The sequence below is a fragment of the Rhopalosiphum padi genome, chromosome 1 (genome assembly GCF_020882245.1).
Source record: "Rhopalosiphum padi isolate XX-2018 chromosome 1, ASM2088224v1, whole genome shotgun sequence".
NCBI lineage: Eukaryota > Metazoa > Arthropoda > Insecta > Hemiptera > Aphididae > Rhopalosiphum > Rhopalosiphum padi.
Window position 1 is genome coordinate 15,117,879 of NC_083597.1, and position 13,581 is coordinate 15,131,459.

General features: G+C 24.5%; 3 protein-coding genes across 4 annotated transcripts; 2 read left to right on the top strand and 1 right to left on the bottom strand.

The window, feature by feature from the left end:
* The first annotated feature begins 1,774 nt into the window (after positions 1-1,774).
* Positions 1,775-13,063, top strand: LOC132918157 (kynurenine formamidase). Of its 2 annotated transcripts, none has more exons than XM_060979272.1 (7): positions 1,775-1,825; positions 8,811-8,907; positions 9,010-9,249; positions 10,218-10,287; positions 10,475-10,642; positions 10,823-10,970; positions 11,899-13,063. In XM_060979272.1, the coding sequence occupies exons 2-7, from the start codon at positions 8,859-8,861 to the stop codon at positions 12,028-12,030; spliced, it is 807 nt and encodes a 268-aa protein (XP_060835255.1). In that variant the 5' UTR covers positions 1,775-1,825; positions 8,811-8,858; the 3' UTR covers positions 12,031-13,063. The 2 variants fall into 2 exon arrangements, with proteins under 2 accessions (XP_060835255.1, XP_060835254.1); XM_060979271.1 differs by lacking the exon at positions 1,775-1,825 and adding an exon at positions 8,581-8,730.
* On the bottom strand, positions 4,047-6,433 carry LOC132917200 (ADP-ribosylation factor-like protein 2). The gene is made up of 6 exons (XM_060977818.1): positions 6,303-6,433; positions 6,081-6,156; positions 5,738-5,848; positions 5,405-5,567; positions 4,688-4,768; positions 4,047-4,595 (listed from the first exon to the last, which is right to left on the bottom strand). The coding sequence occupies exons 2-6, from the start codon at positions 6,143-6,145 to the stop codon at positions 4,461-4,463; spliced, it is 555 nt and encodes a 184-aa protein (XP_060833801.1). The 5' UTR covers positions 6,146-6,156; positions 6,303-6,433; the 3' UTR covers positions 4,047-4,460.
* Positions 6,533-8,100, top strand: LOC132917199 (vacuolar protein-sorting-associated protein 36). The gene has a single exon (XM_060977817.1). It carries the CDS (start codon positions 6,767-6,769, stop codon positions 7,877-7,879), a length of 1,113 nt encoding a protein of 370 aa, XP_060833800.1. The 5' UTR covers positions 6,533-6,766; the 3' UTR covers positions 7,880-8,100.
* Positions 13,064-13,581: the final 518 nt, after the last annotated feature.

Here is a 13,581-nt window from a genome sequence, read left to right on the forward strand (position 1 = left end):
AAGTCAAAAATCAAAGCACTATTACTACTCTAAAACGTGATGACAGACAGAAAAATAAAAATAATAAAAACATTCATATACGTACGTAAACATAATAAAATAAAAATTTAATGAGAAAATAAGTGTGACAAAATTAAATTAGTATACCTAACAGTGATTCATGTTTACTTGCTTACACGTACATACCTACTTAGATACTCGAACTGTAAATAAATAAAACGACAAACATAATCGTAATACGACATTTTATTTTGAATTTTTTGCATATTTTTCAATAATTTTATCGTTTAGTGTATATAATAGGTAATCTATTTTTCAGCAATTACAATAAATTTTTGTTACCAAATTTCGATAGATAATGAAAAAATAAATATTTTTTTTTAAATAGGATTTGATATATTTTAAATACACACCAATTTCGTCTATTGGTATCTAATATTTGAGATAAATTTATGAATACATATAGTACATTCATTTATATTATTTTATACATTTTTTATTCAACTATAATATGTTTAGTTTTTTTTTAAATGTACGAGGTAAAAAGTATAAAATTGTCAAATGTTTATATTATTATATTACATTTTAAATAAACATAAATTGAAAGTAAAATCGTATTATTTAAAAGGTATTTTTTTTTTTAATTCGATTCGATATCTATATTTATTAAAGACATATTATCTACATGTTTTGACGATTTTAAGTGTGTATTAGTGCATGCTTTTTTAACTAATTTTTAATACATGAATTTCCGGGTCATATATTTATAAATAAAATGTATTTTCTTAGGTTTAGTATCAGAGAATACCAAGGTATTCAATTTAAATATTTGATAGACAAAAACATTTTTGGAAAAATGGTGGAAGACAAATTTTTTAAATTATGGGGTTGATTTACGGCGTGTTGGGGCTAATGATGGGGATATTCTTCGTTGCAATAGTTATATTAACTATACTTGTGGACACATTTATGTATCAAACTTTTTGGCAAGACTTTTTTCTAGCATTACCTACCCATATAATTTAATACTTCGGTCTCATAAACACAGCTATAGGTACTTGTACATTAAAAATCAAGAGTTTGATGCGTTGGAAATAATAAACTTTCAGTGTCATAAAAAAAAAAACAATAATTATCCGAATTTGTAGCATGAAATGGTTTAAAACCATCAAAATTAATAATGTATGTATTTATTTATATGAATGAATGTAGTGATTAATATATTGATTTGTTTAATTTGTATGTACATTTATTATATTTATAACTATAAATTAAATTGTAATTATATTTTATTCATAACGTTATATTAATCGATGGCAATAATTTATAAATTATTAGTATTATTAAATTGTTACTGATAGTTTTTTAAATAATAACTATATGTTGTAAAATAGCTTTTATAATTTAGTTTAAGTATTTCCATACATATTTAGGGAACAGAAACTTCAATCAATTATACGATAAATAATATCGTAAAATTAGTTTATGAACGCGCAAGCGAGCGCGCGCTTATCAAATTCAAATTTCAAATTACCCCAGTAATATAAATACAAAATAGCATTGACGCGAAACGTTCTAGACGGCGGTCCGAGAAATAATAATGTGCCGCTCCTGAGACTATTGCGCGTAGCCCCTCTTTGGTAAAAGTGGGCGTGGTTACGGGTGACCGCCGCCGCGGCGATATGAAATTCAACGCCATCTCTTGAGCGTTGTATACGTTTCACTTTTACCAGAACGGCCTCTTAAGAATACGTCTCAGTTTTGTCAGTTTTAAATATAACATCCTGTTGTCCCAATCAAGTATTTTTGACGGCCAATTATAACGGTAGGATCAAACTTCAATAATTTATGTTGACATATTTTTGTCTTTTAGTAAACTTTTTAATTGTGACCGATATTGTTCTGATAAATAATAATATATTAAAGTTGAAATCTATTTTAAAATTATTTTTTCCGGTTTGGTGGTGACAATATTAATGAAAAATGCGTTCATTTTAAGTACTGTTTTGACGTTTTGTTATTTTTAAATGAATAAGTACATAGACATCATAAATCATAACCCAGTAACCAATCTAATCCTAGAAATCATATTATTATTTATAATAGAATTGATTGCAGGGCATTTTAAACGCAATTAAACATACGGAATACGTCATTCTTGATACTTGCCGACAGTTATGTATATTTATAGAACCTTCAACTCTAACATTAACATTTGATAGTATCAACTATCAACATTTGTTTTCTCATCCTAATTAATAAAATTGGTAATAATATAAAGTTCAGTTAGTTTATAAGTAGGGGCGAGTACGTAGTAGGAAGTAGAGCTAAGAAAATAATGCATTTCAAAGTTACTAATAATGCTACTAAAAAATTACTTTAAAATGTAAAAGTTAAGCCGAAAATAATTTTTTAAATCGAAAAATAACTTATTTAATAAGAAGTTTTTGTATATAGTATATTCATATAAATTAATTCATAGAACACCTATGTTAAACATTAAACAATAAATTAGAAACGGTTTTATTAAATTGTAGGTACCTGTTTATCATATAAATTATAAATACTTAAATAACATTCATATAATTTGTCGTTTGTATTTTTCTTTCACTTTTTAGTAATATTTTACTTGTCAACATGACAACATAACGTATTAACTATTAAGAGGACTTCGCACCCGCATGTGTTGTCTCCTTCTTACACACACACAACATAGTGAATTTTCGTTCACCAGTTTCAATAGAGTGCTTTTAGTTTTGATATTATATAGAGATTAGAGTTAATTGACCTATTACCAAATTTTTAGGTAAGAACATTATCTGTGTTCTTTCGTTGGTTTTTTACGATATTTTAATTTTCAAGTGAGTTATGAGTATGAAAAATATAAATATTTGAAAATGCTCATAATTCATTTAAAAATTAAAATATCGTAAAAACTAACGAGAGAGCACAGATAATGTTCTTACCTAAAAGTTTGATAATAGGTCAATTTACACTAATATCAAAACTAAAAGCACACTATTGAAACTGGTGAACGAAAATTTACTGTAGTACGTGCGTAAGACGGAGACAACAGACAACACATGCGCAATAATACGGGGCTTTTTGTAACATTCGAATAGGTATTATAGTAAACAAGACAATAAATATCATTCCAAATTCCAAAATATCCTAAAGTCAACGTATATTACTACTCCCAACTCGGTCAACTCTTCGTCTCTTCGATAAATTATAATTTTCAGAAATATTTACCGATAAGTCGATTACATTATACTAGAAACGAAAACATGAAATATATCTGTAGTATTATATTAGTCTATAAATAATATAAAATATTACTTTATTTATTATTTACATTAAATTGATAAATACGTATGTAAATGTTCTAAAAATGTTGAGTATGCACTAAATAAAAAAGCTAAAAAACTACAAAAAATGCAATTATTCACGAATATCATAAGAAAACGAAAAAAAAATTGTATACTTGAACTGTAATGTATGAATCAAATATCAGACTTTGTATTTGGTGAGCTATGTCTTGGAAATTGGAGTGCTATGAAATAAAATGCAAATGCTACTAATTCCTGGCTCTAGCTTATAAGAGACTTTAGAAGAGTAGACTTTATAAAAAGTTAAAATTGTTATAACTTATAAGTGAACTTTATCAGGTATTCTTTAGTTTTTTTTTCTTTCAAAAACTGCTAGCTATTTAGACGTGACAATCAGCCATCAGGTACTGAAAATAAAGCATTATTTTCTTAGCCCGGGGCTATACATGGCGTACTCCGCCGAGTTCAAGATTCATTTGTCATCCGACTCATCCTTGACGGAAAACACAGATGTGGAATATGCCCCGGCCTTATAGTGTACCTTAAACTCTTAAAAGTTTAAGTCTATACCTAGATTTTAAAATTAAACTGTATGTCTATATGTGTACAGGATAATATTAATACACAATTTTATACAAATATTATTTTTAATCAATATTATAAATTTCTGAATTATTGTTTTTCTCAATTTTATTGTATAAAAAAAAACTTATAGTATATTAGATAGTAGTTTTATTATATCATAAATCATCATATTATTTAACTAATTCTTAATTTATAAGAATGTTAAATAAAATACATCACAATTTACAATTTAAACTTAAATGTTAATATGTTATTATGTTAAACACAACAGGATAAATAACAAGTATAAAATATAAATATTTAATAATATAATAAAAACACAATAAGCTTACTATAAAATTAGTGCATTTTTTAAAAAAAGACAAAATTAAAATTAAAAATATTTATTATGTTATGTACCTATATTAATTATTATTTATTTATATATTATATTTATGTACGATTATTTTATCAGTAATGAAAATAATACAAACACTTTTTGAAGGAATGTTTAAACTCAATTTGTTGTACACAAAAAGTATTTAATTTTAATTTTTAAAACATTTTTTAGTCAAGAGTGAATATTCTAGCAGAGATATCGCTAACCATCCAATTAATACCTTCCAACAAGTTTTCTCCAGTATATGCACTACAATGTATTATTTTCCAATGATGAGTTTTAATTCGATCTAATTGCAACACCTAAATTTTAATATAATAAAATATAATATATAAATGTATTATGGAAAATACTTTTTTTAGAAGTTTTTGTATTATATTTTTTAAAAATATACCTCTTTTATTTCTTCTGATGATAAAGCACCTGGTAAATCTTGTTTATTAGCAAATATCAATAATGTAGCTCCAGCCAATCTCTGAAAATATATTGTATATAAAATTTGATAAATCAATAATTCATTCATATTTAAACATAGCTTATCAATGATGAACACAAAAAATAATAGAATGACATTTATTAAAGTATTTTTGAAAAATATCTTACAATATTTCAAATATTTGCTGTCTCTGCCTTTCATACAGGTAAGATAGTAAAAACTACTCATTTATCTTCCATTAGAACAATCTATAAAGATTCTCCTAATAACATCAAATTTGGTTTTAAGACTAAATTACATGATATTAAAAAAGTATTTTTTTTTTAAATTTAACTCTTTAATTATAAATATTTTTAAAATTGTTTATATTATGTTAAAAATAACTTAAATTAAATTAAATAAAAAATGGCCTAATCGATCTTATGTAAACTTCACACTGATTAAAAACTGTTACTATAACCTTCATTATTTTACAACTTAAATTATTTTGAAGGAAGCAAAATGAGTAATTTTTACTTTTTATTACGTTTCATATTCACATATGAAGGGGGAGACAAAAAATCTTAGAACCTAATCCCCTTAATGGTACGTTATTGTTTTTTGTATTTCTGATATTTTTTTAAAACCATCAAAATCTGATGCATGTTCATCCCTGTAGATTATATTTTAAAATACCTCTTCTTCAATTAAGCTATGCAATTCATTAGTACAATCCCCCAGTCTTCTCTTGTCAGCACTGTCAACAACCCATATAAGGCCATCAGTACTTTCAAAATAATTACGCCAATATGATCGCAATGACTTTTGACCACCAACATCCCATACGTTTAGTTTATAGCTGAAAAAAATGTGATAATTAATATGATAGAAAAAATAATAGATGTACAGTTTATTTTAATACTAATGGAGTTCATTATTTTGAGAGTACTATGAAAAATATACCATCAATGTCCCCAGAAGTTTGGACTAAAGAACCTAATACATAATACTAATTATTTGATTAGTTACCTTTTATGATCTAATGTTTTAATGTTAAAACCCAAGGTTGGTTCAATTGTATTAGTTGGCTCTCCGTTGTATTTTTTTAATATAGTGGTTTTACCAGCATTATCCAAACCTCTGATTTAGTAAGAATATTAAAGATAAATAAACAATACTTATTTAATTTTTAAATAAACATAAACCTGTAAACTTCTCACATATTATTAGTTACCTATGGTAACTATGTTGTAATAAGTATAATAAGTACATAAGTACATTTATAAGTAAATTTGTTTAATTCAATAAAATTGAAAAAAATAATCATATAATAAGTAATTAATAATACACACGTTTTTTAAAAAAAGGATACAAAATTAAGATTCTCATCTCTTTTTCCTTCTGCTTCATTTTCTTCAAAACTGTCATCAATCCCATTTTGTATGAAACTATATATGAAATATATTTAAAGTTCTTAATATTTGTATGTTAATCTTTACTTAACAACTATATTAATCAGACATCAGTATATATATATATATACGTCAGTTGTACATTAAGTTTTTTTAAACCAAAGAATGATTATTTTTTATACTTAATAGTTTTCTAATATTGTGCCCATAGAAAAGAGTAAAACTGAATAGTGAATAGTCTATTGTAGCCGTTTGTAGTTACTAGTTTGTGAGGTTGTCTCACAAGTCAAAATCTGTATCAGCTTATCCGTCTTATCATAATTCGTGATTTTTACGTTACTCAGTTTTTGTTTTTGTAGATATTGATATCAGTCAGATGATAAGATCTTATTAATTTTAGAATTTCTATTTCAAATATCAAATATGAATCGATCGACTATCGCCGACTTGTGTAAAACAGTGAACTGTGGTTCTGTGAATATTGACCAGTGTGAAATATGAATTTTAAAACCTTTAAAAGATAAAATTATTGTGTTAAGTGTTTTTTAATACGTGTACATAACTACCTATCGGGTCTTTAAAAATAATCGTATTTACATACTTTTTAAAATTATATGTTGGAAATTATTTGATTTATATATTTAATATGGACCGATTTGAATATGCCAAGCCTGATCCAACCGAGACCGTTTTATGTCGTCACAGCAATATTACTTTGTACGATGGCAATTATAAAACTTCGTTTCACCGTGGTAATATAATTTTAACCGGTACACGTCTTTTCTGGACGTCTGGCGATGCGTGGTTGTCTTTACAGCTTCGGTATATAGTATACATTGAAACTACAGTTACTGACACTTTATTTGGTTCGAAAACTAAAACCATCCTTGTTCATTTATTACCTTCTGATAATGAAAATCCAGGCCCTGTTTCTTGTGCCAAAAGCGAGTATATCAAACTTGATTTTAAGGACAAAATTCCTGATAGTTTTTTTGATATCTTTCAGAAGACTGTAAGAGAAAAAATGTGGTCCGTTAATAAGACTACCCGCCAAATTCGAACAGGAATTGGAGGGATTGAAAAAAATATCTATGAAAAACAAAAAGCATCTGATATTAGTATAACAGACGCTTTTAAAGACTTAGACAGACTTATGATTACAGCTAAAGATATGGTAGCATTAAGTAAAAATATTTCTGAAAAAATTAAAGAAAAACAAGGGGCTATTAGTGATGATGAAACAGTGCGCTTCAAGTCTTACCTTTTAGGTCTTGGTGTTGATGACCCAGTTACCAGATCATCATTCACTGATTCAAATGCATATTATACCACATTATGTAAAGAAATAATCAAAATTATTCAAGTTTCATTAGAAGAAGTAGGTGGTACAATGGCTCTTGCAGAAGTTTATTGTCGAGTAAATAGAGCTAGAGGATTAGATCTTTTATCACCTGAAGATTTAATGCATGCATGTTATATGATGAATACTGACCAATCATCACCTGTAAAACTAAGAAAATTTGACAGTGGAGTATTAGCTTTACAATCATCTTTATGTGATGAGTCTGTTGTATTGAAAAAAACTGTTGAAGCATTACAAGAAAATGGATCATTAAGTGCTCAAGAACTGTCAACGTTAATTGGAGTACCTGTTGTATTAGCTAAGGAGTATTTATTATCTGCCGAAAAACACGGGAAATCATGTCGAGATGAAAGTATTGAAGGTTTAAGATTTTATCTTAATAAATTTTTAGATTAATATTGAATACATCTAAAATGATAATTTCCAATTTTTATTGATCAATAATAGTATATTTTTAATAAAATCCTGACTATAGATATTTTTAAATATGTATATATTTTTTTTTACAATTAGTTTAAAATTAAATATTTATATTCAATATGAACAACTTAATATGTGAAAAACAATGAGACTGTTAAAATATAAAATTATTAGAAAATATATAGTTAATGAATTAATGGAATTGTTAAATATATGTGCCTGTAATAAAGTATAACTTACACTTATATAAAAATATTTCTAGTTGTTTTTCTTAATAATAAATAATACAGTTATTAACAAACTATTTAATAACTATTAAATTATTCTAATATTTATATATTAAATTTCAATTTTAAATGTCATAATGATACATTTATAACTGATATTATATTATTGTCTTAATCACTTAGATGGTAAAATCATTGAATTTTAAAATATTTATTTGCTCACAAATTAAAAGCATTTGATTATTTATGTATCTAATAAATTATAAAATTATTTGATTGATTATTTAATATATTGTATATAAATGGAAATTTGTATTTTATATTTGAGTATTATATTACTGAAACCTAATACTTATAACTAGTAATTGATCTATATTATTTCCATCATATAAGTTTTCTAAAATTATTTACCATACACCTAATATAGTAATGTGCAATAGCGTTATATTATGCACTGGTAACCATTATATAACAGTATTATACATTTATGTATGACTTATACTATTTATTTAATTTTTAAAGACAACTAGTATATATAAAACATTGGTCTGGAATTATTATAGTAAAAAATTAAGAATCTAAAATCAAATGGACGGAAAAGTACTTTAAATTTGCTTTATAATATTTATAACTTTATAAGTATATTTTAAAATGTTGTTTTATTTATTTTTTATTGTTAGACTAAAAGTAATGAAGTTCTATACACACCAAGCTCATGGTGTAAACGAATGCATCCGGATATGGTAGTCAATAAACATATTGAAATAGTGCAGTTGAGTAAGTTATATTAGCAGTAATGAATAAATATAAAAACAAACAACAAACAAATAAATTTTTGTAAACACAGATGTTTATATAACCTAATTTAAATATTTTTAGTCAGTGAACAAATTAAGAAATCTAGGTACCATATAAAAACAAATATTAGATATGGACCTGGTGATCAACAGCTTTTAGATGTATATGAAGATGAACTGAATTCTTTGGATTATACTTTTGTTTATATTCATGGAGGGTATTGGCAAGACTTAAACAAAGACATTTCTGCCTACTGTGTAGAACCATTAGTAAATGCTGGAATTCGAGTAGTTATACCTGGCTATGATCTTGCACCAAAAGGTACATATTATTATTCTCTCATATGTTAGAATAAAAAAAAAAAAAATAGTGAACAAGTAAATAACCATTATTTTATTGTAACCGTTGAATGTACCTTGTCATTGCATAAGTTAATATAGGTAATGAAAGTATTAAATTTAAATTCAATGATAAATCATTACATACTAAACATGATTCGATATGACTTTTTTTAAGCCTATATTACAAAGTATCTATATTTTGTGATTAATTTTTGCATTTATTAAACTTCCTAAATTATATACTATTGCCATTAACTTTTAACGTTTAAGTCAATACTAATTTAACTGTAGAACACTAAATAGTTTTTTGGTATAAAATAGGTAATAGCTTAAAATTAATTTAAATATTTTGAAAGTGGCATTATATATAGAGAGAGAGTATAATAAATAATAATATATAAAAAAAGTTATATTTTTGAATAACAATAAAATTACTAGAATCCTAATCTTTTGTTTAAATAAGATTTATCTAATTTTGTTCAAATTTGAATTACATATAATGTCTATAAAAAAAGTATATATATATATATATTTTTTTAGATTTAATAGATCCAATATTATTTTGTAGGTTTTAGTAAGAACAAATTAATATGAAAAAAATTATATTAAATTTTCAAGTAAAAACAAAAATTGAAAAATTACTAAAAAATATTTGGTAATTTAAAGTGTCAATAAATAGCACAATAGCCAAAATATTTTAAAAATTTTTTTAAAAAGTGCTAGGAGTTTTTATTTTTAATCCCCTTCTTCTTAAAGTACCAACTAGATCCAATTTTCAATACACCGTCTTTGAAACACAAAATCAAAGGATTTTTACTGCTTCAAAAGATGATGACACAAAAATAAAACACTTAACAGTAAAATTAATATTCGTACATTAATTGCTCCGCTCAGAATCTAAAAATCAGCTACTTATCTAACATACCAAAAAAATATTTTTTATTTTAGTTGCTCTGTTTAATATAGTCAAGGAAATTCATCAATTGTTGTCATATTTAAAGGATTGTTTAAAATACAAGTAAGCTAATCTAATAAAATTACACTAACTTAGGTTTAAATTTATTTAAAATTCAGCAATTTAAATATTTTATTATATACATATTATATACTTGAGTATAATTATTAATGTTAATTAATAATAATAATTCAAGTTAGGTATCAATTGTTTCAATATAATGATATAATTGTATATTTTTTGCAACTAGAAATATTTGGTTGGGAGGGCATTCAGCAGGTGCTCATTTAGCTTCATCTATGATTCATACTGAAATAAATGAAAATATTGGTGTTAAAGGATTTATACTCATCAGCGGTGTATTTGATCTTAATCCATTATTGGAGACATCTATCAATAAAGCACTGAAGCTGAACAAGTACTATATTTTAGTAATTATTGTAACCCCTATTATTGAATTATTTTTTTAATTAAAAAAAGTATTAACAATAATATTTAATTTACACTGATGCTATCTCGAAAAATAATATCCTTTATACTATTAATAACCAATTTTTGTAAGTATATAATCATGTTCAAAAAATATGTTTGTTTTCAGAGAGACTTGTCTACAACTAAGTCCACTGAATAATCTCTATGGACTTGATTTTACACATATTATGGCAAAGTTTCATGTAAAAGTTCTTGTAGTTTACGCAGAAAATGATTCTCCAGCTTTCCATTTTCAATCAAAACAGTTTGCCAAAGTTAGTTATTTTTATTTTATTCTTTGTTATTATATTATAATTGACTATAGTTATTACATTTTCATTTTAGTAGGTACTAAACAAATCAGAATTTTTACCACTCAATTACCTATACCTACATATTTATTTTTATAATTTGAGAGTACTCAGACAGTACTCTGGTCTAATAAGTAGTATTATTATTTAAATTTTACCAGAATAACATAGCAAGATCAATATAAATAGAAATAACAAATATAATTCATTATTATGTAAATAAAATAAAAAACTAAAAAAACTGGTACAATTTATAGATAAGTCTCAGATACATCAATTGGTGTTTTTAAAATCCATTTTTTATGTAAATAATAGTTATTATTATTACAATATATCTTATAAAAATATAATGATTATAATAAGTTAATAATTAATAAGTCATTTTATTATAAGTAATCTTTGTCAAATTAAATTTTCGTTGATTTTCTCCTTCTTAAACTCTATTTTTAACCAAATTCTAAACTCAGGTCTAAATTATATTCAATTATAATAACTATTTTATTTTCTATAACTTATACAAATAAAATATGAATATTTTTACTATTTTAATAAACAAACCCAACAAGTTTCAAGTCTATACCACACTATTTAAATTAATAAACTTAGTATAAAGTATATGATACTGTATGTTCATTGCCCATTTAAAAGTACCTATATACAAGTAAATAATAAATATGTAGGGGTGTATTTAGAAATTTCCTATGGTGGAGGGGGGGCACAAACAAAAAGTTCAAAGTTGCGTACATTGGGCGTAGAGTTATAAAATATCTCATATAATAAAAATAAGTATTATAAAATACGGTGAATGGAGGTGGGAGCACGGGCCCCTCCCTAAAATATACCCCATTAGTATACTGTATACCTTTATATATACATTTTTTATGTATTACAGTTTCTGGACAAACTTGGTTTAGAAGTAATTGAAGAAAGGATAATTGGAGTAGATCATTTTGATATTGTAGAGAATCTTTCAAATAAAGACTATTCTCTTACAAAAACAATCATCAATTTTATTCTAAACTAATATACTTAGGTAACACATAGCCATGTGCACGAAGTAAATTAGTATTAATGTATTATTATGTGGATAGTAATGTAGTATGTATTTATGTATAACTATTATAAATATATTATACTTATAATATTATCAATATTATTACCTACCTAGGTACCTATATATTTAATTTATACTGTAGATACAGTCATAATATATAGCCATATAGGTACCTATTTATGATATTTTACTTTTAAATTATATATTTGTTAATAATATTAAATTGTGTTTAGTGTTTACTATTAAGTTATAGTTATTATTTTATAGTTATAACACTATACCTGAACCTACAAATCTGCACTTTCGTAGATACAGAGTCAAATATGTACTACACGTGTGGTACTTATAGTACCTACCCAGTACCCTTGTACTGACTGTACTACTGTAGTATTTATTTATTGATGGTATTTATAATATACTGCAGTATAGATTTTGATTAAAATATTTAGTCAATGGTATAACTATATTAGTAACAATATTAAAAGAAAAAAGAAAAAATTGATTTAATAGTTACTCACGTTAATAGAGGACCTACCTGCCTATTTAAAACCAATGTAGACAATGCAGTAAAAAAATTACTATAAATAATCTATGGATATATTTTTATACAGTTGATAAACAATACATAATAGTCATAATAATATTATTATGGTTGTTGTAACCATAGAACACTAGTGCTCTATGTTGTAACTCCACGTGTCACTATTTTTTTAAATAATTTTCTAATAATATGTTTACAATTTAGAATGTCTGCATTGCTACTAAAGTTAAACTAAATGTTCAAATTATTTTGTCATGAAATAAAGACATAAAATTATAATTAATGCACAACAAAATTAGTGTGATTCTACAAAAATATCAGATAAACAATGATTTACCAAATACCTATTAATAATTAAACCCATATAGTATACCTATACCTAATAATTAATATTAATATAAACTGAACTACATACTCAACTATATATACAAAAAATAAGTAGATAAACCAGGTAAAATTATAATGTTATTTTATTAAAAGCATAAAAAAATAAATAAAAACTTACAGTTTACAAGATTATCAAATATAATTAAAATATATAAACGTGTTGTCCAATTAAATTTTACAACAGTAAAATACATATCATACTATAATTTAGTATTGCATGAGAAATAAATGGCAAGAAGTGATTAAATAATAATAATTAATAATATCATAATAATAGTTATAACTATAAAAAAAAAAAAAAATAAGTGCAATGTGTATGAGCTGAGAAATTTAGCAAATGATAAAATATTTATTACAATAAATCAATGCAAATTTAAGAATAATTACGCTGTAACTATAGTACGTGGATCCGGACACGCATTTACGTTTATAAATCATTGTTTATTTGTAAGACACCCGTGTATTATTATGTTTATATAAACGTAATACGCTTAAAAGGTAAAAGTCTGTGCACATGCTTTCTATATACTTATTATTATTATAAATATTTATGTATATCTAATTAATTAAAATTTAAAATTAATAATAAAAAA

Coding starts and splice junctions, on each gene's coding strand:
- LOC132917200 (XM_060977818.1), bottom strand. CDS start 6,145: ATGGGATTGATGACAGTTTTGAAGAAAATGAAGCAGAAGGAAAAAGAG. Junction 5,849..6,080: donor GAGATGAGAATCTTAATTTT/GTATCCTTTTTT, acceptor TTACTAAATCAG/AGGTTTGGATAATGCTGGTA. Junction 4,769..5,404: donor ATAGCTTAATTGAAGAAGAG/GTATTTTAAAAT, acceptor ATATATTTTCAG/AGATTGGCTGGAGCTACATT.
- LOC132917199 (XM_060977817.1), top strand. CDS start 6,767: ATGGACCGATTTGAATATGCCAAGCCTGATCCAACCGAGACCGTTTTA.
- LOC132918157 (XM_060979271.1), top strand. Junction 10,288..10,474: donor AAGGATTGTTTAAAATACAA/GTAAGCTAATCT, acceptor TTTTGCAACTAG/AAATATTTGGTTGGGAGGGC. Junction 10,971..11,898: donor AATCAAAACAGTTTGCCAAA/GTTAGTTATTTT, acceptor TATGTATTACAG/TTTCTGGACAAACTTGGTTT.